This window comes from Leptodactylus fuscus, chromosome 6 (genome assembly GCF_031893055.1).
Source record: "Leptodactylus fuscus isolate aLepFus1 chromosome 6, aLepFus1.hap2, whole genome shotgun sequence".
NCBI classification, from domain to species: domain Eukaryota; kingdom Metazoa; phylum Chordata; class Amphibia; order Anura; family Leptodactylidae; genus Leptodactylus; species Leptodactylus fuscus.
In genome coordinates, this window is record NC_134270.1 from 93843348 (window position 1) to 93869780 (window position 26433).

General features: G+C 41.8%; 1 protein-coding gene across 1 annotated transcript in view; it reads right to left on the reverse strand.

Annotated features, from left to right (window-relative positions):
- The window catches only part of RIPOR3 (RIPOR family member 3), a 130956-nt gene that overhangs the window by 35162 nt on the left and 69361 nt on the right, over positions 1-26433 (reverse strand). The window contains exons 2-9 of the mRNA XM_075276822.1: positions 10167-10282; positions 9016-9162; positions 7806-7884; positions 6826-6849; positions 5827-5880; positions 3047-3196; positions 1108-1171; positions 827-870 (exon numbers count right to left, since the gene is read on the reverse strand). Of these exons, the coding sequence (XP_075132923.1) occupies positions 827-870; positions 1108-1171; positions 3047-3196; positions 5827-5880; positions 6826-6849; positions 7806-7884; positions 9016-9162; positions 10167-10270 (666 nt within the window). The 5' untranslated portion in view covers positions 10271-10282. The remainder of the gene's footprint in view (positions 1-826; positions 871-1107; positions 1172-3046; positions 3197-5826; positions 5881-6825; positions 6850-7805; positions 7885-9015; positions 9163-10166; positions 10283-26433) is intronic.

Below are 26433 nucleotides of genomic sequence, written 5' to 3' on the forward strand. Positions count from 1 at the left end.
AATATATCTAAGGTTTTGTTGGCAGGTTGGTCTTGAACCTCTTGCCAGGTTGGCTTTTTTGTGACTGGAATTTCATTTGCTCCAATGTTTCCTTATTTGGCTTCCACTTGGACCCACTCAGGCAGAGGCAATATGTTACTTATTGAAGTCTCTTCTTCTGTAAGAACTTCTTTGACCACCTTATTGTCATATTCTGCAGTAATTTTACCTCTACGGCAGGAGGTCCCACATGGTGGAAACGCAGCAGGAAAAAATGTGGCATTTTATAGTCACGGCAAAATGGACAGGTTTCTAGCAAATCCCTTCCTCACTTTGTGTTAAACTACGCGCTACGGACACACCGCGGTTTTCTGTCAAAATTTTCATGTGATTGCTACCCACATGCTATTATTAGCATGTGTAGTACCATGCCTCCTTTGTTTACATTTCACTTGCCAGTAATCTGGAAGTGTATAATTTATATTTGTATTGTTTTTTATGTGCCTTATGCTTGTGCACTTCAAAAACCCAGCGTAACAGCGGAAAAAGTGCAACAAAGGCGTAGCTCATGCTAAATTTTGGCGTAGACAGTCTGTGACTGTTCTCTTCAAGAGTTTAATGTCCGTTGCTGTCATTCTACAATGGAAGACCGCAACAGACATTAAACAACGGTAATGTGAACGTCCCCTTACTCTCACTACATGTACTTCCCTGATTCAATCTACCACCATGGATCATAAACTGCTACCAGAAGTGAGCTCATGTTTAGGTTATAATTTTCAGTTTTATGGACTATGCATTTGCATTATTTTACTCACAAGAGCAGTATCTGAAATGTTTACTGTACCTCATAATGGTCTCCAGGGCACAGCCGAGCGTAACCCACCAGACCTAGACGGGACAAGGATACAGTGAGAATCACTTAAATATTTGAATATGTCATAATAGAACCATTTTCTCTATGGTACTTGTGGTGTATAATATATATATATATATATATATATATATATATATATATATATATAGTACTGCACAAGTGCAAGACTAACGCCAATACAATCACATCCAATACAGTTATGTTTCTATAAAATGTAAACCTGAGTGTATACACTACTGAGTGGGATTCACCTTTCATCTTAAGAAGGAATTCTCCCAAATGGACTTCCAGGGCTCCTTCAATCATACACATGTCCTAGAGTGAGATACAACAAATACAATATCAAAAAGTTTACCCCTGACCTGAGACTGCTCCACAACCATAGGAGCCTATGACATCCAAATTGTAATATTACTCCATCTTTTCTTTACATATACTGTATTATATAAATATATATTCATTTATATACCATTATTCACACATACAGACATTAAAAGAAATGAAGCTTTTCTTTCTTATGGACTTTGGGGAGAATTTGTTATTTTCATTTTTTTTTTTTGCTCCTTTTAGTTGTGAGTGCCTTTTTTCAAAGTTTATTTCCATGCGCCCCATTTACTAAAAAGACATAAATGCATAATAAATCTTGGTTTCACTGATATTTTTTTTTTTTTGTTCCCCATGCACTGGAGTACAGTTGCCCCTTTTTTTAAAAAAGCTTCCCATCATAAATACATAATAAAATGTTACTCCAGATAAACTACATCCACTATCATTGACTAAAAAGCAAATTGGCAAACCTTCAAAATAGGCACATAATAATGGTAATAAGACATATAATAAATCTTGTGCACACAGCATAAAACTTACTTACAGCTTACAGTTGATAAGTAAAAGCATTTTTGGTTACATCAAGAGGATGAAAATGTGACAGGCCTGGGCCCACGTGGCATAAACGCTGCATTTTACAGTCACTGCAAAGTGGATGGGATACTAACGAATTCCATCCACACATTGCAAAAAATATGTGCAGCGGACGCGCTGTTATTTTTAAAACTGTTGCAGTTTTGGAAATCTCAGCATGCCAATTATACCTATGGAAACACTGGTGGTTTCCCTATAGGTATAATGGAGGGAGAAAGTCCACAGAGAAAACCTCTGTGGACTTTCTGTGAAAAGTGATGTGGAAAAAAACGCATTGCATTGCTAATGTGATTTTTTCCCGCAGCACTTTTTTGCTGTGGCCCGCTAAATGAGACCTTAGCCTTACAATGTACAGCTGACATAGTTGCAGATAGAAGCATAACATGAAGCTCCTGGGCCCCAGTGTAAAATATGTTGTACCAAGTGCTATGTATAATACTAGTGTCTTCTTATGCTGCGGAGAGACCTTCGAACCATGTACACAAAAATATTCCTGTTCACTGATGGCAAACAGAACTCTTTTGTGTGAAATTGTACAGAACGATGCAAAACTTAACATTGTACTGTTCAGTGATTAAGATTTATAAAAGTACAGCATAACCAGACAGCCATCTTTAAATGGGTTCTGGTCCTTTAGGGAAAGATGCAAAGGTTAAGCTTAGTGCAGGGAAGTCACAAGGTTTATTCAGAGATGTCACCACATATGAAATGAAAAAGGACAGGCAGCCATTCCTATTAATAACCCTGCTCCTGGGGTCTCTCGGCTCGCTTCCATCACGATTTTGCTCTACATATAGAGACAAATAACATCTGTCCTCCCTCATCCTGCACACGTGTATCTGGCATGTCCTTACTGTTTATGGACATTTTCAGCCTGTTGCCATAATGTAAAGCAGATGCTTGTTGGACTCCCGGCAGGACATGATACATAAGGGACTCAAGAATGTCAGCAGTGCCTCTTTATAAACAGATATATTATTGAGTAGTGGGGACATTGTCAACATTACAGGCCAAAGCTTCTTGCACCCCAAACATACAGCTTTGTATTGCACTGAAGTTGACTTTGATCATAACTACACGTGTGCTGATTTTGTGAGGGAAGCAACATGCCTGCTAAAGATGATGTCAGGGAACAAAGGCCTGCATGTGATGGGGCAGAGCCATGGAAAGTGGAAAAGTGACAAAGAACAGCGTCTCCGCAGCAGGAAGAATATATGCTGTCAGCTTGTAACACCATTAAACCAATGCCATATACATGATGTGTCCTACCTCAGTGCACTCCTGGAAGTTCTTGCTGAGCTCTAGAAGACTTTCTCTTGAGGCTTTTGTTGATGGAGACAGAGAAAATGCATGTTTCATGTTGCATGTTCCAACACGTAGACGCCATTGAATGCAGTAAGTTTCATATAGTTCCTCGATCTATGGAAATGTCATAGTTTAGGTTTATTTACTTATTATATTAGTCAGGATGTTGGTCAATCACTTCCACTGTTCTTTTTAATAGCAGGACTATTACTGCTAATGTGAACAGAACTGTAGCTCTTATTTTACACATGGGATCACTACTAGCCAAACAAACTTGTTCATCAGAGTTATCTTTCAAAGCCCCTACCATACATACATATGTGTGTCCTGCACAATAGGGTAAAAAATGCTGCTGCAGGAGACCTCTGGACGTTACCACCCTACTCTGTATAAAATTATACAGTCAGAAAACATCAACTTAATGTATTTGGCCAACTAATATTTAATGGAATAGTGCAATAATAATATATTGTCCAATAGTCCAGGCTATTATTGGGAGCAAGCATTCCTGGCAGCTGCCTTAACTATCCTAGTGATCAACAGATCAACCAGAAACTGCTTGTTTGGTTGTCTTTTATGTAGTATAAAAGATACAGGATTATCGGCAGCACCTCCCCCTGTCTAACCAGGGATGTGCTGCCGACATTCAGAGCAACTAAACGGGAAGGAAGTATTGCTGCATCGCCTGTTCACCCCTAAGGACTCATGCGCACGACATGGGATGGACATGTAAAGAAACATTTTTTAAAAAAATGGAAGTCAAAGGGCACATTCACACATTTTTCAACAGACCATAAATAATGTTTTTAGTCACTTTTTCAGCTGATGTATCCATTTCACGGACATTGTAGGGTAGACCAATAAAGTTCATCCATTTTTTTTTTTTTATTTTTTTTTTTTTTGGTTTAACGGACAGTTAGAAATAAATGACACATGGATGGTAAAAATAACCAGATGGCCAGAAAGTGGATGGAATATATGTGACATATTGATGGTAAACAGACAATAGAAATGGACAGTTTCATCCATTTACTATCCTTTATATTTCATTGTACATTTGCACAAGGCCTAAGCCTGTATTCACATAAACAATATTAATGGCCTTCATGCAACTGCTTTAAAATTAAATTTTTTTGACATTTTAATGGTCTATCAAGAAATATATAGATGCCTTAATAGACTAGTTAAAGGAAAATGGAATGTCCCACAAATGCATCGCAGTTGTCTGAATAGACCCTAATAAGTGATGTTTCTCTTTAAAACTATATAACCTTATTAAATAATAACACAGTTTATTTATATGGAGCCAACAATAGGTAACAATGGATTTCATTACAATGATTACACTACATTCTTTATTCCATGCTCGGGGTCATCCAGAAAGAGCTTTCACCATCATTGAGCAATACAGAAGATTCTCTGACTCTGACACCCATTCTGTTAATTTAATATGCCCTTGCTGTTGCCAATAAACCTTCTTGAAGAAAGCAATAAAAAATAAAACACAATATGAAACTTATGATTTGAGCGGGTACCAAGTAAACAAAGCTGGACTCCAATGTCTGGTTCTTATTGTTAGGATTCGGAATACATAATGGTGATATATAATGTATGTAACATTATGTAACAGGATCAGATGGAGCACAAGGACCAGCGCAGAATCCTCGGACAGGTCATCCAGGACGAGGCAACTTGTAATGGTCACATTTGGTGTTCTGGAATCCGGCAGCAGATAAGATTATTTTTACTGGTGACCTCCAAATTATAGGGTACAAGAAGCTATTTCCTGAAAAATGTTGCACTTTCCACTTAGGCAATTGGGTGTCAAGGGCTTTCCTAAATTATAGTTTACTAGACAGGAAAACTAGCAGATAAGATTGTAAAAATGACCATGATAAAAGAGCTGTTCTCTATCAAGGTCACAGCGCTGGACTTCCTGTAGGAGAACTGGTAATGACTGTAATTCAGAATCCTTTTCTAATCCCCGCAGGCTTCATCATTGAAGTGAGAACTACTGCTCTACAAGAGGATACGATAAAGTGACCAGCAAACGGATAAAATCATGCTGTATTTTATAATCATCACAATCATTTTTATAGTGGGGAAAACAGAGCAAAAATAAGACTGCATCTAATAGTAGAGGTCGTCTGTTCTCTTATCTCATCACCTAACATTATCCTTTTCTGTCAAAAATATATTCATGATTTTATTAAATGATTTTAGAGAAAATTGGGTGAAAATAAAAATGGATGCTACTGGGGAAAAACAGAGGGCTAGGGTATGTAACAATGCATTAGTAGGTAAATTTGCCATTTGAAACTCTGGAAAATCTCAGGGACAAATAACAGCCAACTATGGTTGTCATACAGCTTTACCAGTGAAATAAGTTACTTCTTCCATTTTTCTGAGTCACTCGTGTGTCAGGGTTTATGGCTGTTTGAATAGCATCATATACTGTATGTACATAATTCACCCAAAAGTTTTGAGGTTCAAGGTACCTGCTTGTATCCTACAGTTTCTTAAGAATGGTTAACCTAAAGAGCTGCAATAATGGAATAAAAATGTGGAAGGAATCTAAGTGTCATAGGACATGTATTTAAAGAATGTGTGGAGCGGCAGCAATGACATCTGTCCCCCAGATGTGAAAATAACGATGATGACGGATCAAGTGCTATAAAGCTGTACACTGTCACCTAAAAATTTGAAGACAATATAAAATTCTGTCACCACAACAAACCATTTACCTTACTTATGTGAAACTCCAGCTTCCTTATGTGTCTTTCAATTAAACGAATTTCCTTAAAAAGAAAAGAAGTCAAAGTTTTGTTTATTGAATGTGTAAGTTTTTCATTAAAACAACATCTTCAATCAAGCTTTAGCAGACTCACAGGCATAATATGTGTTACTTATTAGATTCCAGAATTATTGGATGACATTCTATAAACAGTCTTCCACTTCTGTCCTTGTTCCATACAATTCCATTATAAGTATTGTCTCCACTTCCACACCTTCCATGAGGCGACCTGAGGCGATGGCATCTCCTCTCCTGATCTGCCATATTGACATCAGGGCGCTATATTCATCATTGTTTGATACAGTGCACCCTGGAGGCAGTAGTTATATACTGAGGGCGGCCATAAAAAAGGGTGTCATATATTGTGGGTGGGAAAGAAAAAAGGAGGCCATATATTGTGGGGGGCAAAAAAGGGTGTCATATACAGTGGAGAGTAAAAATGGGGGGCAAGGTACTGTGGGGGCCCAAAAAAGGGTGTCTTATATACTTTGGAGCGGCAAAAAATGGGAACATATATGGGGAAGGGCCAAAAAAGGACATATATAATGAGTAGGGGCTAAAAAAAAAAGGTGGTTGTGGACCTGGGTGGGGGCCAAATATGGGAATATTTTGATATGCATATCCTACAATTTTAATTAAGGGGGCCCCCATCACACAACCAAAGATAGCTAGGTATCTTTTTTTTTTTTTTTTGGGGGGGGGGTCACCTTTCTATAGTGCATCTTAAGCAGTAGAGAGGCAAGGTTCTTGCATGACTTCTCTTCTGTGATATCAGATAGTGTGCATCCGACGCAGAAATGAAGGTAGTCTAACCCTCATAGCCAGGTGATTCCATTGGCAGCCATCCCGCTAAGATATATATACAGTATGTATATATATATATATATATATATATATAACCACACTTTATAAATTATAATAGAAGTGAAATGGACATAAAAAGACTCACCTTGTCCAGATCATAGACGTAGCCCTAAAACAGAGGACAGTCAATCAGTATCTTCATTTTACTTCTTTAACACAAAAGGACATATTTAAAATGCCTCTTTGCCAGAAAAATGGCGATAAACAGTTGCAAATCTCAGGTGACTAAATGGCACTGGCTCCAAAAATTATCGAAAGTGGCATTTTTATCAGCATGCTGTACACAGTGTTTTTGGGAAGTTTTCTGGTGTAAATGAATCTACACCAGATCATAGCTTATTTCAGATGCTAGCCACCAGATGCTCCTGATTTATGATAAAGCTTTTGCCTTGTCAACCACATTTATTAGCATTTTTAGGCCATAGGATCATGTTGTGAAAACACAGCATTTTGACTGTAGCAGAAACACTGCATTTTACAGTTCCTGCAAAGTGGATGGCATTCTAGCCAATCCCATCCACACATCGCAGAAATAAATGCCCATCGCATTTTCCATATAGGTATAATAGGGGCAGAACGTTTTCCTCTGTAGACTTTCTGTGATAAATTATGGAAAATAAAAACACAATACCTTTCTGCCATGGTTCTTTTGCTACCAATTAACACCACTTGCCACTTAAAGAGTCGCATGAGAAATTTCATCGACGGGCCTTGTCACTTTTCCGAAAGTGAGCATGGCTAGGCTAAGATGTGGGCAGGACGACTCCCAAGCTGTATTCATCATCATTTACTTCACATGAACCAGACATGATGTGATTAAATCCTAAAACTGTCTCGTCTCAGTGTAGTGGATGTTTTACTTTTAGGCAGTATTAATAAATCTGCCCAATGTGTTTCTCCATAAACAACTAGTGTGTAATTGTACTGCAAACAACACATTTCATTGATATAATGACCAGTTAATTATATCTGAGCCTGAACAAGTAGAAAATAACAGGTATTAACCGTGTAAAGACTCTGGCTGGAGGCAACGCTCCAGCTAAATGTGTAACTGAGAACCCTTACCAGTCTGGAGTTTCTTTTTATGTCTTTCTGTTGGCCGGCCAGGAAATCCAGCTGCGTGTGATGTTCTTCAAGGTACTCACTGCAAAATTAGCCAAGGGTATTCCAATTATTTTTATGTAAACCACAACACAGGTCACAGCTCTTTTTAAGAAAATTCTGCACCTAATGAACATGTTTTCAGATTGTAATCTCTAAGAACATCTAGAGCTTCCAAATCCTGGTACTACTAAAATATTAGGACTGATCATTTCCTGTGTGACCTTGAAGATTTTTGCTATGTGGCAGTGGACCCAAGAGGTCAACATATGGAAAAAGAAGTAAGAGGACTACACCTAATACCCAACAATACTAAGAACATGCACTAAAGTAAGGGTTGATTCACATCTGCGTTCGTATTCCATCTGGAGGAGTCTGCATGGGGTCCCCCCCCCCCGAAATACCAAACACAATTGCAAGTGTTGTGCAGTAAAAGCACACAGATCCCCATAGACTATAATGGGGTCTGTGTGCTTACCGCTAGATCTCCACACAGAACATGTGGACAGGAAAGTAGTTCACAATCTACTTTCCTTTCCGCATGATTCGTGCAGGCAGTGCGCAGCAAGCACATAGACTCCATTATAGTCTATGGGGTCCATGCAGACTCCCCAAAACGGAATACCAACACAGATGTGAACCAGGAGCAATACACCTAAATGCAACAGCCAAAAAATTACAAAAAGCAAATAACAGAATTAGTGAGATATATTTTATAAACTCAAGTTTTGCTAATGGTGTTTGCACACTTTACCCTTTTCAGGACCAAGTGTCATTGATGCCTCAATGCTCAGACGAAATTTAGCACTTTGGTACGCATTGCTTTACACCGCAATATCTTGTTAATGGCTTTATACAACCATTTTTGTTTATCTGAAGCGAATTGCCCATCTCTAGAGACCAGCAGTCTGACTTGCTAATTCTTACATGCTCTTTCTCCCTGTAAGTCTATGAGACTCTAATAAAACATTTTCACAGACTGATTTCCGGTCTGCCTCAAAGAGTGTTTACACATTGGCAAAAGAGACTCCAGATCACATGGTTCAACAAGGGACCCACATGGATAGTGAACAAAATGACAGAGCTGCAGCTTACTAGATGACCCTTACTATCAGAAAGATAACAATAACCTGGTTCTTTAATTGGAAAACACACTCTGAGATCTCCTACATACTTTAGTCCTTTCCTTAAAGCTTCGAATATCTTCTTGACTTGGTGAGGATGAGGGTCCATCCTGATTGGTCCTTTTCTCAGAGATGGGTACAACTTCTCAGACCGGACAGACATCTTTGACTTTACAGAGTTTTTCCGAAGTGACTGCCTGAAAAATAAAGACAAAGGACAATACCAGAAGTGTAAAAATAAATGGCTTTTGTAAAAGAAAACTTGTCTTTAACATAAAGCAAGGCATTCTTGGGATCAGTGGCTATTCCTGCAGCCATACAGACTTTTATAACATATCTAATTGGTATGAAACAAAAGACTATGAAAAAGCTTAGTAACAAATCTTTTGAGCCTAGTGGTTGTCACCCCTCCTTCATATTAGCTGACATTGAGAAGAAAAGGCTAAAAGCATCTTGACAGTAGATGAGAATTGTTTCAGTTTCAGTAGGAAAATACTCTTTAATATGTGAAACAAAGTGAGGTCCAAAAAGAAGAAAAATGTTTAAAATGTATATTTTCCGTACACAAATCCATCAGCCCTTCTCCCAGTAGCCTTGCAGACTTGGTGAGGACAGTGGTCTGGTTTCTATCTCGCACACAGTCACCTGAAGTCTGCAATGACATCTGTTATCCAGTCTGAAGATTCTGTTACATTATTTCATACTGCAGCTTCCAGGGGCCTTCTCGTACATCATTTCCTAGATGTTTGCTAGATGGTAGACGTATTGATTTTACAGGCTTCCTGCATGGAGTCTGCTGCCATACTTCAGTAAATATTGCACTTACACTGAATTAGAGGATACTGGAAATTATTTCTGTTAGAAACGTAGACATGATACTACTGCACTGTATCCACAGACTGCCTGATATAATACTGAACTGAGGCATCCTACAAACACCTGGACAGAGAGGAGTTTTAAAATACCTTGTAAAAGGTGCTCTCTATATCACTGAGAAGGGTCTGGAACCAGGAAAACACTCAAAACAATTTGCAAAGAAGATTTTATGGGGCTGAAACATCATCAATTAGGTCATGTTATAGGAATACCTTGTATACTGGTCTCATAACCCATCAAACAAGTCCTAATGTGTTCCAGACCCTTAGGTCTACAAAGACAAAAGGGAGGCTGCCACTTCTGGTAATCACATTTCATTACTTACGACGTCTTTCGAACTTGTAATGTACTGAAACCAGCAAAGGATCGACTCCTACCGATCCCGGCGAGACCATCACTGGGAGAGCTGAACTTCAATTTTACTGACATATTGGCAGAAGACTGCAAAAAAAAGAAAACAAAATCATATTACACACTGTTAAGTCTCTAAAAAAGTGAAGAAGAAAGAATATTAAATGCACATCCAACAATATACAGTGATCTAGTACTGCGTGAGCATAACTTCTCAAAAATGAACATGAGGTTCTTAGCACAAGATGTGTTCATTTTGACAGACTGCAGTAGCCCATTTCATCACAACCTCTTTAATTAAAGTAGCCTCCAACTCTAAGGCTGGGGCCCCACGGGACGTAAACGCTGCGATTTGCCCGCAGCGGAGATGCTGCGGGAAAAATTGCAGCGTTTTACAGTGCAAGCAAAGGGGATGGGATTCATGCGAATCCCATGCCCACTTTGCGGAAAAAAAACGCAGTGCGGACAGCTGTTGCGGCTTTGCAAATCGCAGCATGTCAATTATATCTATGGAAACGCCGGCGATATAATGTTAGGAGAAAGTCCGCAGAGGAAAACTCTGAACTTTCTCTTAAAAGTGCTGCGGAAATAACCGCAATGCGTTCACACCGCGGTTCTTTCTGCAGCGCTTTAACGCTGCGATTACGGCCTGTGGGGCCTTAGCCTAAGGATATGATCACAACTTAGTTGCAGAAAAATGTTAGAAAATATTTGCAGAAAATATCAGTGGAAATTGAACTTTTTTTTAGACTAGTTTTTCTGTGGTACTTATTTATGATGTAAGCACACCTCCTTGTTAAATGTTGTGCACATGTTAGTTAGTGTAATGCATTACCCTCAAATTATATGGGGAAGAGCCTGATATCATCCATTTAAATAGACAGCTGGGGATCAGGACTACCACAGGCTGCTATCCACCCTGATAACGTCAGGTTGTTGCTTCTTTTATTACCCTTCGTTCACATCTGCGTTCGGTATTTCGTTCGTGAAGTCCGCATGGGGCCCTCCTGAATGGAATACTGAACGCAACTTCAAGTGGTGTGCAATAAAAGCACATGGACCCAGTGGTGAACCTGGGCTTTCTGCCGCCTGAAGCGGCGTCAGAAAGCGCCCCCCCCCCGGAGGAGGGGCGGAGCTGTGGGACGGGGGTCGCAAGAAAGGGGCGGGGTCGAGTGGAAGGGGGCAGGGTCAAGCTGAAAGGGGCGTGGCTGAGCGGAGCGAGCGGCGTTCGCAGGCAGGGAGAATACCTGCTCTCTGCCTGAGTGTGAGGGGCGGCCGCTGGAGCAGCGCTGTGTCCAGAAGGGCTGCCCCAATACACCGCTCGCTTCCCGTGTCGGGCTGCAGACACGGTGACGCTAAGCCAGTCCAGGACAGCTTGTCCTGGACTGGCTTAGGTCAGCAAAAATGCCGCCCTCCCGAGGCCCTGCGGTCACTTCAGGTCGCCTCATGGGAGGTGCAGCGCTGCATGGACCCCATAGACTATAATGGGGTCCATGTGCTTGCCGCGCACTGCCCGCACAAATCATGCGGACAGGAAAGTAGATTATAGTCTATGGGGATCCATGTTCTTTCACTGGCACACCACTTGCAGTTACGTTCGGTATTCCGTTTGGGGTGGTCCTCATGCGGACTCCCCCGGACAGAATATCAACGCAGATGTGAACGAAGCCTTATCTGGCTGGTTATGAAAAATTGGGAAAGGGGAACCCTGCGTCATTTTTAAAAAAATAATAATAATTGGATGATATACGGTTATTCCTAGGAACCCTGTTGACATGGGTACCGACTACCGAGGTAATAATTGGTGGGGAGTTAGTGCTAGGCTTTTTATTAAATCTAACTCTAAGGCCCACCTTGGACATGGTCAATGCTAAACTGCCAATACTAAGACAAATAAAGTATTTATTTAAAAAACAGAGACATAAGAAATTTTTTATTATTGAAATAAAAACTTTCCCGGACAACCCTCTTTGACCATTTTATCAAAAGAAATGAAGAGAGAGAGAAAAAAAAAGTAATGAAGGTCCCTGTAGATTAGCGTACATGTCTGCCCTGATGTGTCAATTGGAAGTAAGGAAGCAAATCCCCACTCTTGTGAACTTGAAGTGTCTGGTAAAGCACCATTGGTGACGATTCAATGGGAGTACTTTTTGCTAAATTGCTAATAATGGGAGAAAAAGCTAAAAATTTCCTTGTAATCAATGTCTTGTCTTTTTTTGTAAAAAAAAAACAAAACATTTTGTGCAGGCGTTCATCTGACTCTCTGGGACGCAGGAAAGCACGTGAGTGATTAAACCATTTGTCCCATTTCAGTAACAATTATTTTACAGTTTTATGTCCGGATTTGATGCTGCTGTCGGACTGCCAGGGATTTAACTCTCCTGCAAGTGCACAGCTTGTAAAGACATCCACAAGAGATGAAAGATTCAGAGAGACAACTCTCAGTGCCAAGTGCTGTATAGACACTGCTGCATTATTAAACAGGGGAGACGTGAAGCGAGGGGCGACTCTTGGCTGCACTCGGCACAGAGCTGTTCGTCGGACAGGTTGTTGCAATATGGCCAAGATAACATTTGTTTCTGGTTTAGGAAAATACAAACTGGACAACATGGTTGGGGGCCAAATTCTAAAGGCATAAAATGTTCTCATATAATACGTTTGCTTTCTTATTAAAGTTACAAAAAAATATTTACACTGAAGTCAGAGATTTGCAGGAAGATGCAGAGAGTCTATAAAGTATAACAGAGGCCACATCTTATATCAAGACTTCAAGGTTTTGTGTAAATTAAGCTTAATCTTTAAACTTGATGAAAAATAAAATTAATATAATAGGCCCAGATTTACTAATAGTTAGTGTAAGCCGAAGGCTGGTCAGGTAATGGAGGGGGTGTACATCTCACCCAGTCTACTAAGGTAGATGAGATGAGAAAACTCCAGAAGGAATGTTTGTTCTCAGCAGACAACTTTCGTCTGCTGAGCATTTTGCTAAATGCTCAGTATTGGGGTGGATTTTTAGGAATGACAGGTAGGTTGGTAGTGGGACCTGTCATTCCACCCCCCTCCAGTCCACACTTTGGGGATGTTCTGGCAGCGACTCAGCTGCAGAGAGTTCTCCTTGTCAAGGAGGTTTAAGAAGCCAACTCCAGCAGCAGACTCTTGGCAGAGCTTGGCTGGAGAGCCAAAGAGAGAGGTCATATTTTTGGAGCTGTGTCCTGAATGATTCTACTGGCTTTTGGATTTCTGTGATTCTAGGTGAGGTAACCTATTCTATGTTTAGTTAGAGCCTAGCCAGGCAGGTATTTATTTTGTATTGTTTCCTTTGTTGCTGCACTATATTTTTGAGTGAAAATAAACTCTACCTTTGTTTTGGACTAAAGAAACTGGACTTGTGTGTCTATGCCACCCCACCTAGCAACCCCAGACCCTGACAATTGGTGGAGGACGCGGGCGTACAGCGGTTGCTAGAGGCAACGACACATCCACTCCTTGCTGGAGAAATTTTTTTATTTTTTTTTTTTATGTCCTGGATAAAGGCTGCTGCCGCTATACAGACCCAGACTATGGAGGAGATACTGAAGCATCTTGTGCAGTCCAATGTGCAGCAACAGGAGACCAACCGTTCGCTGTTGGAGCAGATTACGCTCCTTAAAGAGACTGGTGTCACTGGCCTGCAGAGACCTGTGGAGCACAGAGATGAGAAGCGGGCTGTGCAAAGAGCTTTGCAAAAGATGACCCCAGAAGATGATGTGGAGGCCTTCCTAACTGTGTTTGAGAGAGTAGCTGAACGGGAGAAACTGCCAGCTGCTGACTGGGCAGATGTCATTGCACCCTATTTGACCGGAGAACCCCAGAAGGCCTATTATGACCTCTGCCAGCAAGATGTCCAGGACTATAACAAACTAAAGGCAGAAATTCTTGCTCGGCTGGGGGTAACCACTGCTATCCGTACCCGGCGGATATATACCTGGAGCTACTATATGGACAAGCCTACCAGGTCCCAGACGTATGACCTGATTCACCTGGTGAAAAAGTGGCTGGAACCAGACACCTGTACCCCTGCAAAGATGGTGGAGAAGGTGGTCCTAGACCGGTTCACCAGAGCTCTTCCTCCTGCGTTGCAGCACTGGGTTGGACATGGAGACCCCAAAGATGTCAACCAGCTCGTCAGCCTTCTGGAAAGATACCTGGTGACTGAGGTGGAACTCCGTGATGACCCTACAGCTCGACCATCCCCCAGGAACACCTGGCAGAGGGCACCTCCTGGTAAGACCAATATTTGAGAGCGGAGGGAAAAGAGCTCGTGATGGGTTTTCCAGGCAGTCCACCAGCCCAAGAAGGGATTCTCTGCTGGAGAAACCAGGGCTGCTACAATGTTGAAGATGCCATGAGCGGGGACATATTGCTGCCCAGTGCCTATTCACCTCTGAGTCAATGGACTGTGACACTGGTAGGCGTCAATCATTATTTGCCAGACCTGTCTGTGCTGCGGCACCAGGACTAGAGACTGGGCCTCAGGTCTGCCAAGTTGTGGTGAATGGCCATTCTGTCCAGGTGTTGTTGGACTCTGGTAGCCTGGTCACTCTGGTGCATGCCAGCTTGATAGCTGGGGACTTTATCCCGGACAAACGTATGAGTGTTTGTTGCATCCATGGGGATGTCAAGGACTACCCCATGTCCAAGGTCACAATAGAGACTATAGTAGGATCTGTTTATTATGAAGTGGGTGTTGTAAAAAGACTTATGCATAATGTGATTTTGGGACGTGATTTCCCTTTGTTCTGGGATTTGTGGGGAAAAGGTAAAGCCACACAGCCAAATGTGGAAACCCCGCCTACACCCAAAGTGCATGAGGAGGGCGACACCTTTCCGTTACAGGTCCTAGCTAGAGAGGAGGATGATGCCTCTCCCCCAGCTCCTGAGCCTAATATACCTGAATTAGAGGTCTCACCGGATAATTTTGGTACTGCCCAGTTGAGAGATCCCACTCTTGCTAATGCTCGTGAAAATGTGACAGTTGTTAACAATGTGCCTCAGGAACCTGATGCTGACCACCAATTCCTACATTTTGCTATGAATAATGACCTCTTGTATCGGGTTGCAAAAACTAATGGGGAAATTGTGGAGCAGCTTCTTGTACCAAAGATGTACAAAAAGAGAAAAACATGGCCCGCACATCCCAACCTTATACATTGATCAGGCGCTTCTCAGCAAATTTTACAATACCGAACATGAGGTTCTTAGTATACATATTGATCAGTGGCCCACTAGCCACTTCACAGTGACCTCTTTATAGTGGGTCCCTACTCTACTGGGCGCGGTGCTGCACAGCAACCACCACAACTGCAACACAGCACCCGCAGGGTGAGCGACCCAGTGGTCCGCCAACACCCCTGCCACTAGACCAAGCCCCCACGCTCTGGGCCGGGCCGGGTCGCCCCACGGGCACAGAGCCACAGAAGCAGCAGACACCACGCAGCACCGCACCGTGTGAACAGATCTCAAGAATTCACCTTACCGTATTGCCCCAGTCAGAGGACTGAGAGCTAGTAGGTGGGTCCCTTTTTGCAATCTCCTGCTAATTAAAAACACCTGGGCAAAATGGGGGGAGTGCTGGTACCAAGGCAAAAACATTTTGCCCAGGTGTCTTTAATTAGCAGGAGACTGCAAAAAGGGACCCACCTACTAGCTCTCAGTCCTCTGACTGGGGCAATATGGTAAGGTGAATTCTTGAGATCTGTTCACACGGTGCGGTGCTGCGTGGTGTCTGCTGCTTCTGTGGTGCTGTGCCAGTGGGGCGGCGCGGCCCAGAGCCTGGGATCTTGGTCTGGTGGCAGGGGTGTTTCCGGACCAAAAGAATATACTCACCTTTGTCAGAAGTGAAGCATCGGAGCAGACTGTCCCTGTCTTCCCCACACACTCCGATGTGAGAGATAAGGCAATAGTTTATGAGGGGGAGGGGGGAGGGAAGAAGTTCAGGCAGCAAGGACAGAGAAGAAAGGAGCGGTCGCTACAACAGATAAGTGAGAGGATTACAAGCGGCCATTAGCTAATGCTGAAGCTTTACCTGGTGTCCTCCTATATATATACAGTCCTATGAAAAAGTTTGGGCACCCCTATTAATCTTAATCATTTTTAGTTCTAAATATTTTGGTATTTGCAACAGCCATTTCAGTTTGATATATCTAATAACTGATGGACACAGTAATATTTCAGGATTGAAATGAGGTTTATTGTACTAACAGAAAATGTGCAATATGCATTAAACCAAAATTTGACCGGTGCAAAAGTATGGGCACCTCAACAGAAAAGTGACATTAATATTTAGTACATCCTCCTTTTGCAAAGATAACAGCCTCTAGTCGCTTCCTGTAGCTTTTAATCAGTTCCTGGATCCTGGATGAAGGTATTTTGGACCATTTCTTTCTACAAAACAATTCAAGTTCAGTTAAGTTTGATGGTCGCCGAACATGGACAGCCCGCTCTCAAATGATCTGAAAACAAAGATTGTTCAACATAGTTGTTCAGGGGAAGGATACAAAACGTTGTCTCAGAGATTTAACCTGTCAGTTTCCACTGTGAGGAACATAGTAAGGAAATGGAAGACTACAGGGACAGTTCTTGTTAAGCCCAGAAGTGGCAGGCCAAGAAAAATATCAGAAAGGCAGAGAAGAAGAATGGTGAGAAGAGTCAAGGACAATCCACAGACCACCTCCAAAGAGCTGCAGCATCATCTTGCTGCAGATGGTGTCACTGTGCATCAGTCAGCAATACAGCGAACTTTGCACAAGGAGAAGCTGTATGGGAGAGTGATGAGAAAGAAGCCGTTTCTGCACGTACGCCACAAATAGAGTTGCCTGAGGTATGCAAAAGCACATTTGGACAAGCCAACTTCATTTTGGAAACAAAGATTGAGTTGTTTGGTTATAAAAAAAGGCGTTATGCATGGTGTCCAAAAAGAAACAGCATTCCAAGAAAAACACTTGCTACCCACTGTAAAATTTGGTGGAGGTTCCATCATGCTTTGGGGCTGTGTGGCCAATGCCGGCACCGGGAATCTTGTTAAAGTTGAGGGTCGCATGGATTCCACTCAGTATCAGCTGATTCTTGAGAATAATGTTCAAGAATCAGTGACGAAGTTGAAGTTACGCCGGGGATGGATATTTCAGCAAGACAATTATCCAAAACACTGCTCCAAATCAACTCAGGCATTCATGCAGAGGAACAATGACAATGTTCTGGAATGGCCATCCCAGTCCCCAGACCTGAATATCATTGAACATCTGTGGGATGATTTGAAGCGGGCTGTCCATGCTCGGCGACCATCTAACTTAACTGAACTTGAATTGTTTGTCCAAAATACCTTTATCCAGGATCCAGGAACTGATTAAAAGCTACAGGAAGCGACTAGAGGCTGTTATCTTTGCAAAAGGAGGATCTACTAAATATTAATGTCACTTTTCTGTTGAGGTGCCCATACTTTTGCACCGGTCAAATTTTGGTTTAATGCATATTGCGCATTTTCTGTTAGTACAATAAACCTAGGGAAAGGGGGGTGATTTGAATTTTTAATCCTTTTTATTTATTTTTTTTATATTTTTTTTACTTTTTTTAAACTTTTTTTTTTGCATTTATTAGACCGCCTAGGGGTATTGACATGGGTGGGTGGTGTCGCGGATTGTCAGAGTGGTGGGGGCAAACATGGCTGCTCCGGAGCGTTAAAGAGCGCCTCCTAGAGAATCGTTAAGGTGAGGGGCAAAGTGGTAAAGTATATGTATGTGATTGTGTGGGGTTAGGGGCGAGGCTGTAGAGGGCAATATGAATTTTGTGGCTTGCTATGGTCCAAAGTGTGTGAGATTGCAGAGATGGTGGTGTGAGTTTAGGTTTTGTGGGGGTCCCGGCACAAACGTATGTGCGCTATTGTGACGAAAAGTAGCCTATTGTTTAATCGAGTGTAATAACTATGTTTGTGGAAAATTTCAGCCAAATCGGTGGAGCGGTTTTTGCGTGATTGACCGCCAAACATCCGAACATCCAAAGAGTCCTGGGAAAAACGTATGTGCGCTATTGTGACAAAAAGTAGCCTATTGTTTAATCGGGTGTATTAACTATGTTTGTGGAAAATTTCAGCCAAATCGGTGGAGCGGTTTTTGCGTGATTGAGGAACAAACATCCGAACATGCAAACATCCAAACACACAAACCCACAAACTCACAAACTTTCACATTTATAATATTAATAGGATATATATATATATACTTTTCCTATATATCAGGAGGGCACCATGTACAGCTTCTGCATCAGCTAATGGGAGCCCCTGTGTGTTGAGGCAAATGCATTGCTCAGGATCCCATTTGGGCCCCTGAACAATGCATCTACCATGGCTAAATGAGGAATTAACAGTCGGGGCCCACTGGGGGAATTCACCGGTTCCCCGGAAGGCCAGTCCGACCCTGCTATCTGCTAGGTTTGCAGTCAGTTATGAGTGATTGGTTGTAAATGCATTACCACAATTTGAAGCTGATGTAGAGGCTGATGTAGCAGAGCTGGATTTGAGTCAGCTTGCATTACATACAGAGGTAATGGACTCCTTATCTCAGCCCTTATCAGGTAAATTCAATTAGACCAGAATCAGAAATGCTGGAGCTTTCACCTCCCCCCTCCCCTATCTGAAGAGCTCCGTTACTTGTCAGACATACACAGCTCAGAACTGCTGCTGAGCACTCAGCCCCTCCATCCCCCCCTGAGAGCAGGCAGCTATGTCACTTGGGAACTGAGCAGATAAGCCCCCTGGCCATAGAAACTGAGTGTAAACAATGAAGTGAATGAATTAAGATAGCGGCCAAACAAAGCAGTTTTGATAAAGCACTGTATTTAGGAAAAGTCTTAAATCCACATAAACTAGCAGCATAGATAGGATGCTTTTCATGGGACAACCCCCTTAAATGTTAGATTCACACAATGGAAATTAAGAGGAATTTTAGGAGGACATCTGCTTCAGATTCCTCTTCATTTTCTAGCCTTCCGCCTCACCACAGTGGAAAGCTGAATTAGAGCTTTGGCTTTCTGCCGTAGCTTTCCCTCGTTGATTAAGCCCAGATGAATGAGCCTAACCATTGTGGTGTCTCGCAACACAGACTCTGAGGCTGGAATCAGCGGAAAGATTGAGCAGGATGCTTATTTTTTTCAGCATTCTACTTCATACTCTGCCTACCATTAGAAACAACGGGAGGCAGAATCAGGGCAGATTCTGATGTTGACCTAGAAGTGGAACATACACTATACTGTCCCCTCCATATAGTGGCCCTGATACAGTATAACGTTCTCCATATAGAGGTCCCATACTTTATAAAAAAAAACCTTTATAATGGCCCTCATAGAGTATACTAACCCTATATGGTGGTCCCCATAAAGTATTATGTCCCACTATACAGAGGCCCCTATACAGTAATGCCCCCATACAGTGGCCCTCATACAATATAATGGCAACATGTAGTGGCCTCCATAGAGTACAGTGGTCCCCATACAATAACCCCATACAGGATACTGTCCCCCATACAGTGTCCCCAATATGGGATAATGTCCTTCACACAGTCATCCCTAAAGAGTGGCCTCCATAGTGCTTAGTACTTACCTGTCCTCTCTTCAGCTGCAGTGCTCATCTGCTGTAGGCAGGGGCGAATTGGCAATGTATGTTACTGGAAAAATTTCCAATGGGCGGACTGGAATATGGGCTGGCAAGCTTCTTTGCTCAAGGTCCCTTACCCTAACTACTGCTGAAGAGTGTATCCCAGTGGCCGCCATTCTATTCCTCTAAAGCAGAGGCTGCCAGATGTCACTGAGAGTATTTGTTGGGTGCACCTTAGAGATTCATTGTACAAGGTTCATACTGAACAGGTCCATACTGAAAATGCTACTATACTCTGGAGTCTCTTCAGATCGCAGAGTGTAATGATCTGAAGCCAGGGGAGGTGATCAAACTTAATAAACAGTGTTACTCACCACTCCTGGGCTTCGACGCAGGAATTCAGGCCTCTTCTGGGTGTAGGGATGTCACAAATGACATCAGAGACTGCTGAGGCCTGTGATTGGGCTTCAGCAGTTACATTGTCGTCATCATGTAAAATTACGCAATCATGACGCCAATGTGACCACTGAGGCCCAATCACAGGCGTCAGTGGTCTTTGACGTAATTTGTGACAACTTTAAGACCAGAAGAGGCTGGAAGACAGATGCCAGAGCCCAGGAGAGGTGAGTATATTGTTTATGTTTAATCACCTCCTCTGGGCCTCAGATCATTAGACTCTGGGGTCTGAAGAGACATTATACTGTGTGAGGCGGTTGCTATAGGACGTGATACTGTCTGGAGGGGCCACTATGGGACATTATACTGTGTGGAGGGGCCGCTGTGAGACTCCGCCAGTTTTAGGGGAGGAGCCAACAGAAAAAGGGCGTAATATGCTCGTTGTTGATTGGTTATCAGAAAATTTACACACCAGCTGCCGATTACAGCTTGACTGAGGCACTATGTATATAATCCTGTTAAGTTTATGTGTTTTTGGTGCATATTAGGCCTGAGAAAGCCCTATTGGTAGCGCAAAACAGCTGTTGCCTCGATGCCTGTATTGCTTTAACTCCCTCCCAGGAGTTGTTTTTAATGCATCTAAATAAAGGACTGAACTTTAAGCAAAGATATCCAGCTCTGCAGTGAGTGTCCTCCTGTTTTGTTTGCTTTATTGCTTCCAATATATCTATAAGGACACCGCCAGCTTTTCAGTAGGTATAATTGACATACAGCAATCGCAGCCTGTCAGCTGTGGATATTGTTTTACAATGTATGGAAGAGATGAGTCAGAAACCCATCCACTTTGCAGGAACTGTAAAATGACTCTGCCGCAGCAAAATCGTGGCATTTACGCTAAGTAAACCTTATAACCACGAGAAAAACAACCAGGGATGAAATTGCATTTTTCAATTTCCAGTCTTTGTATTTATAGGCAATAGCAAAAGAAGAGTTATTTTATAAGAATTATTCACTCTAGTTTCCTGAAGCACTTTATTGTTCAAGTTCATTAATTTTCTATATAAACTGGAAAATAGTTCTCTGACAGGTGCTCCAATAGGGCACATGAAACATAATGACTCCATGTCGTATAGCTGTTGGAGCCATGAGATCAGCACAATATAAACAAAGGAATATTCATTCTGATCAGACTAATAGTTTACTCTGTATAATCCCAATTGTACTGTGCAAGGATTAGTAATTTAGCATGTTAGCATGTTTTGGCAGCCCCTAGATATAGTTATAAAGAATCAATTAGGCAGACAACTGGAACTGTCCACTATTATAAAGTTTGGATAAAGCCCACATTCATTTTAGATGAAGCATAGACTTGGATGTTGCAAAAGACCTGGCAAAACCTTTCACTTTCCATGGAAGGTTTGTCTTATTGGTGTCTATCTGCAAACTTATTACCACTTAACTTTCCTCTTTGCTTAAAAATGCAACATAAATCAGTACTTACAGGGATCAGTACTTACTAGCAGAATTGTATATACCTGTACCAAGAATCGGACTGGCTCACAGGGGAACAGATAAATCCCTCAGAGGGTCACTGAGACAGTGGGGCCCCTGAGAAGGCGTAAGCCCCCAGACCTCTCACCCCCTGCATGAGTGGTACATATATATGTAATGTCTCACTTGGAGCACTACAAAAAGTTTGCACATATATGTTTGACTGTAAAAAACAGTTGCATTGTCAGATGTGTAATATGTGTCTGTTAATGTAGTGAACCATTGCAGAATGAGTGTCCAATTTATGGTTTTACTCATACTTACATTCCAGAGCGACAGAGCCTCAGTGGCCCCTTTTGGAGTAATTCATGAGCACTACAGCAAAAAAACAACTGAAAGTGGGTGTTTTTTGCTGAGGCAGAGCTACTTCAGAGGGCTGTAATACGGTCCATTCTATAAAAGTAGATAGAACCTGTTCAGACATTGGAAGGTAAAGAGGAATTTGAGGCGGATATCTGCCCCTCCTTTCACGGTGGTGGAATGCCGATGGGGAACATCAGTATTCCGTTGTGGCTTTGCACTGCTGATTATGCTCAAATAAATGGGTCTAACCAGTGGGGAGTCTCAAGCCAAGCCGGACGCTTTTTTTTTTTTTTTTCCCAGCGTCCTTCTCCAATAGTTTTCAATGGAATGCAAAATTAGGAAAGAATCTGCCACGGATTTGGGGGTGAAATCCGCCATATAATCAACACCAGATTCCACTATGTGAAGAGGACCTGATACTGTTAAGAGTGCCATGAATGCTTTCATCTGTATTAATGGAACTGCTCAGTGTAGATACTGAGTGGGCCCCCCACAGATTAGACATATTTATATATATACATGGGCGTAATTAGCAAAGACTGGGCTGGGCCCCATAACAAAATTTTGACTTGAGCCCCCCTTTCCTTGCCCCCCCACTATATAACACCCCATTTACACAGATAATGTCCCACATTGGCCCCATCATACAGTATAATGTCCTAAGGTGGCCTCTATGCAGTATAATGTCCCATAGTGGCCCCTCCACACAGTATGATGTGTCACAACAGCCCCTCCACACAGTATAATGTCCCATAGTGGCCCCTGCAAACAATATAATGTCCTATAGTGGCCCCTGCAAACAATATAATGTCCTATAGTGGCCCCTGCACACAGTATAATGTCCCATAGCGACCCCTGTACACAGTACTGTAGAATGTTCCATAGTAGCCTGTCTCAAGATAGAATGTCCCTGCAACGAATATTTTTTGGACTGCAGAATGGCTATGTGACTAGTGGATGTGATGTTGCTCCCATCAGCCATGTTTTGAAATCCAGCACAACCTCTTTAGGGCTCTAGATGTGAGTAGAATATATGGCAGACTGCACCAGCATATCTTTTACAACAAGCTGAAAGATTAAGCCTGCGATTGGGGGAAGATCAGTCGCCATTTGATTTTTTGCCTCAGGCAGCAGGAACCAATGCAAATGGCTGCTTTCATTCACCTTCTAGACAGTGATACAATGGACCCCCTCCTTGTGGTCAGTGGAGGCCTTGCTGCTGAGGACACATCACATAACCAATAGGAGATAGATTATCATAATGAAACAATCCCCAAGTCTTTCTGCAAGGATAGGCGGAAATGAAAGGGTGACTAACCCATTAACAATTTTTGGGAGTTCATTAGTTATTTAGTCACGTAGTTAGTTGTAAATAGGTCAGAAAACATATAAATGTTTGTACTGCTCCAAATCTGATATGTAAACAGTGTCAGCGTGGGCTACTGAATGCTTATATTATAAAGGGTATGAAGAACAGGAAAAGCAGAAATGACACACAACTACAGGAATCCAGCACAACCAGATCAGTGTCATTCTCAATATCTGTACTAATATTGGGATCAATTCTGTCATCATGGCTTGCGCTATTGCTGCTGGTCTCTGAAAGACCTTGGATATACAACTATATTGTTAAAAAGCATGAAATCTAGGAAACATTCATTTATCTTATTCTCTGGTACTTAAAGGATCCTATCTTTTAAACACAATTTTTTCTCCTTAACATGTTGGAATAGCCTTAAGAAAGGCTATTTGTCTCCTACCTTTCCTTTTCTTCTCCGCGCCACCGTTCGCCTGCAATCCCGGTTTTTCTCGGTATGCAAATGAGCTGTCTTGCAGCGCTGGGGGCGGGCCCCAGTGCTCAAACACCACTGGGGGTGTCCCCAATGCTGCCAGAGAGCTCTCTAGCGCTGCCTCAATCTTCCTCTGCGACGAGGTCTTCACCGCATCTTCTTCCAGCGGCGTCTTCTTACTTCTAGGCCTCGGGCCTAGGGCAAGCCGACGGCGCATGCCCACGGCCACAAGAAAAATGGCCGCTTCCACAGTATTGGAAGCGGCCATTTTCTCGTGGCCTACACCGAGCAGTATATTTTTGTGATGGTCCTGCTCTTTCTGTGGAAAGCTTCCATTCACTTGAATTGAATTTAATGCTGTCTTGTGCCATCTGTTAAAAAAACAAACCTCACGCGGACATTATTCATGGTCATGTAAATATAGCCAAGCAGGAACATGCTGGGAGGACTCCGCGGACAGGTGGGTGTGTTGTTTTTTTGGGTTTATTTTACATTTTTTTCACCTTCTCGGCTTAAATAAAAAAAAAAAATAAATTTTAGCCTGGACAACCCCTTTAGGAGAGAATAGCAGACGGTGCTCACAGATACTTCCGGCGTGCACGCTGGAGGCTAATTAGCATATGAATAAAAATGGGCTCATTCAAAGAATACTGAGGCAATTTAGATACAAAAGGTATGTGCTTAGTTAAAAATGACTTTTCCCAATGATAGAGCCCCTTTAAGTCTGTCTCTTAGGTTCAGGGTGAAGAAACAGTCCATTTTTCTGTCGTGTTTTTTTTTTTTTCCTGTTGGCAAACCTCAAGTTGACTTTATGGGGGTGTCATGCTATGTTCCAAACACCATTATAACTGCAAAATATTCTGGGGCCACAGCTGCTTTTCCTGAAAAAGAAGTGAAAAATCACTCCATTTGTTGGTCTCCGAGGAGAATACTGTCTGAATCTAGTTGTTTTCAATTCAGAAAATCGAATACTAAATTTTCTTTTCCTTTTTGCTAAAAGGGAACGGATGTTTTCTGCCCAGCAATATACAGATTTAGCAGTGTTTAACTTGACTTTCCCATTGAAAGAGACAAGTTAACAGTCTGTGCTACACATAGTGTTAACACATTATGTTTCAAGTTAAACTTTGCTACATCTGTACATGAAAACAGATCTTACAGCAGATGGAAGCAGATTTTTTTAGTATCTTACCAAGTTAGAGATCTTCTTATACTTGGTAGAAGGTATTCCTCTCCAAGGTATTCTGGGACTTATTTTAAGAAGATAAGGAGCAGATTTGCTTCTGTAGTGGTCAGGAATAGAACTTATTCCATGTCACTGGAATTATACACAAAGTCACTAAGATGCACCTTTATCTTTTAAAATCTTCTCCAAGATCTGGCTGTTGAAAGGTATGGATCTTGGATAATTGAGATGAGCCAGATGGATGGGTAGATAAAAATGGCTATGTTTTAAATTGATACCTGAATGTTTCAGTGTTAATAGTCTATAGAGTCTCCATGATGAAATTGGATGGATGGAACTTTTTGGTGCCCTTTTTCTACTTTAGTGTAACTTCAGTTCCCCATTTTCCTTTGCCTATGTACTCTATTGTTTTTTTTATTTCAGGGGGGCAAGGATTTTTATGTGACTTCAAACCTTTCTTCAGAAATCCTTTCTGCAAGCAAGGAAACTTTTTTTTTTTCAAAGCTGAGATTATGCAAAACATGAAAAGTGCCATATGATGAGTGCACAAGGATCCATCACAAGCCCTATCTTAAAAGAGAAAGGGCCTCAAACCTCCCCAACCTTTTTAGCCAAAAGTTCCTAAGAGGGTCAAGGATCATAGTCTCCCCAAGCTGAAGCCAAGTGAGTGCTCCTGGCTTCCACTTGGGTTATGGCCAATTTCAACAAAAAAAAAAAATGGTAGAATCTCTAGAGAATTATTTCCTTCCAGATGGCCTTCTATAATTTAGATGGCTCTAGCTACACTTATGGTAGTAATATTAGACATTAATAAAACATAACTAGCTTCCCAAATTATGGAGACTCTGGTTAAGAATTGGAATCTGAGCTAAGCTCATTTCTGCCATTTTTTGGATAGTGGAGGAAAACCAGTAGCGGGGCATAAGTTTAATACTGTAATAAAATACCAAATCTCCTGTATAATTATAACCTTGAACATGGAGGGCTATTGCTTTTGAATGATCTTGACTGCACATAATTTGTATAGCAGTTTTTATATTGTTCTTCCCGTTTCTTTGGACAGGTAGTGCACTTCCTAGTTTGGACTTCAGATTTATTGAAAAGATGGCTTGTCCAACAATAAAATAAATGCAGTGCAATTTAGACCATAATGCACATTTATCTAAATAGAGGCATATACACCCAAAAAGTAAGTGTCCCTTAAGGACAAATACTAGTTAAAGTTTGCAGACTGATCCAGAGATTCCAAATGGGGTACACCTTTCTGTGTTCCTGTTTCTATTAGGATCAAAGGACATTCACACTTATACCAACATGTACATTAGTAAAACAGAAGATTAAGCCCTGTATATGGAATCACAACTAAACCAGTAGAACAGCTGAAAGTCAC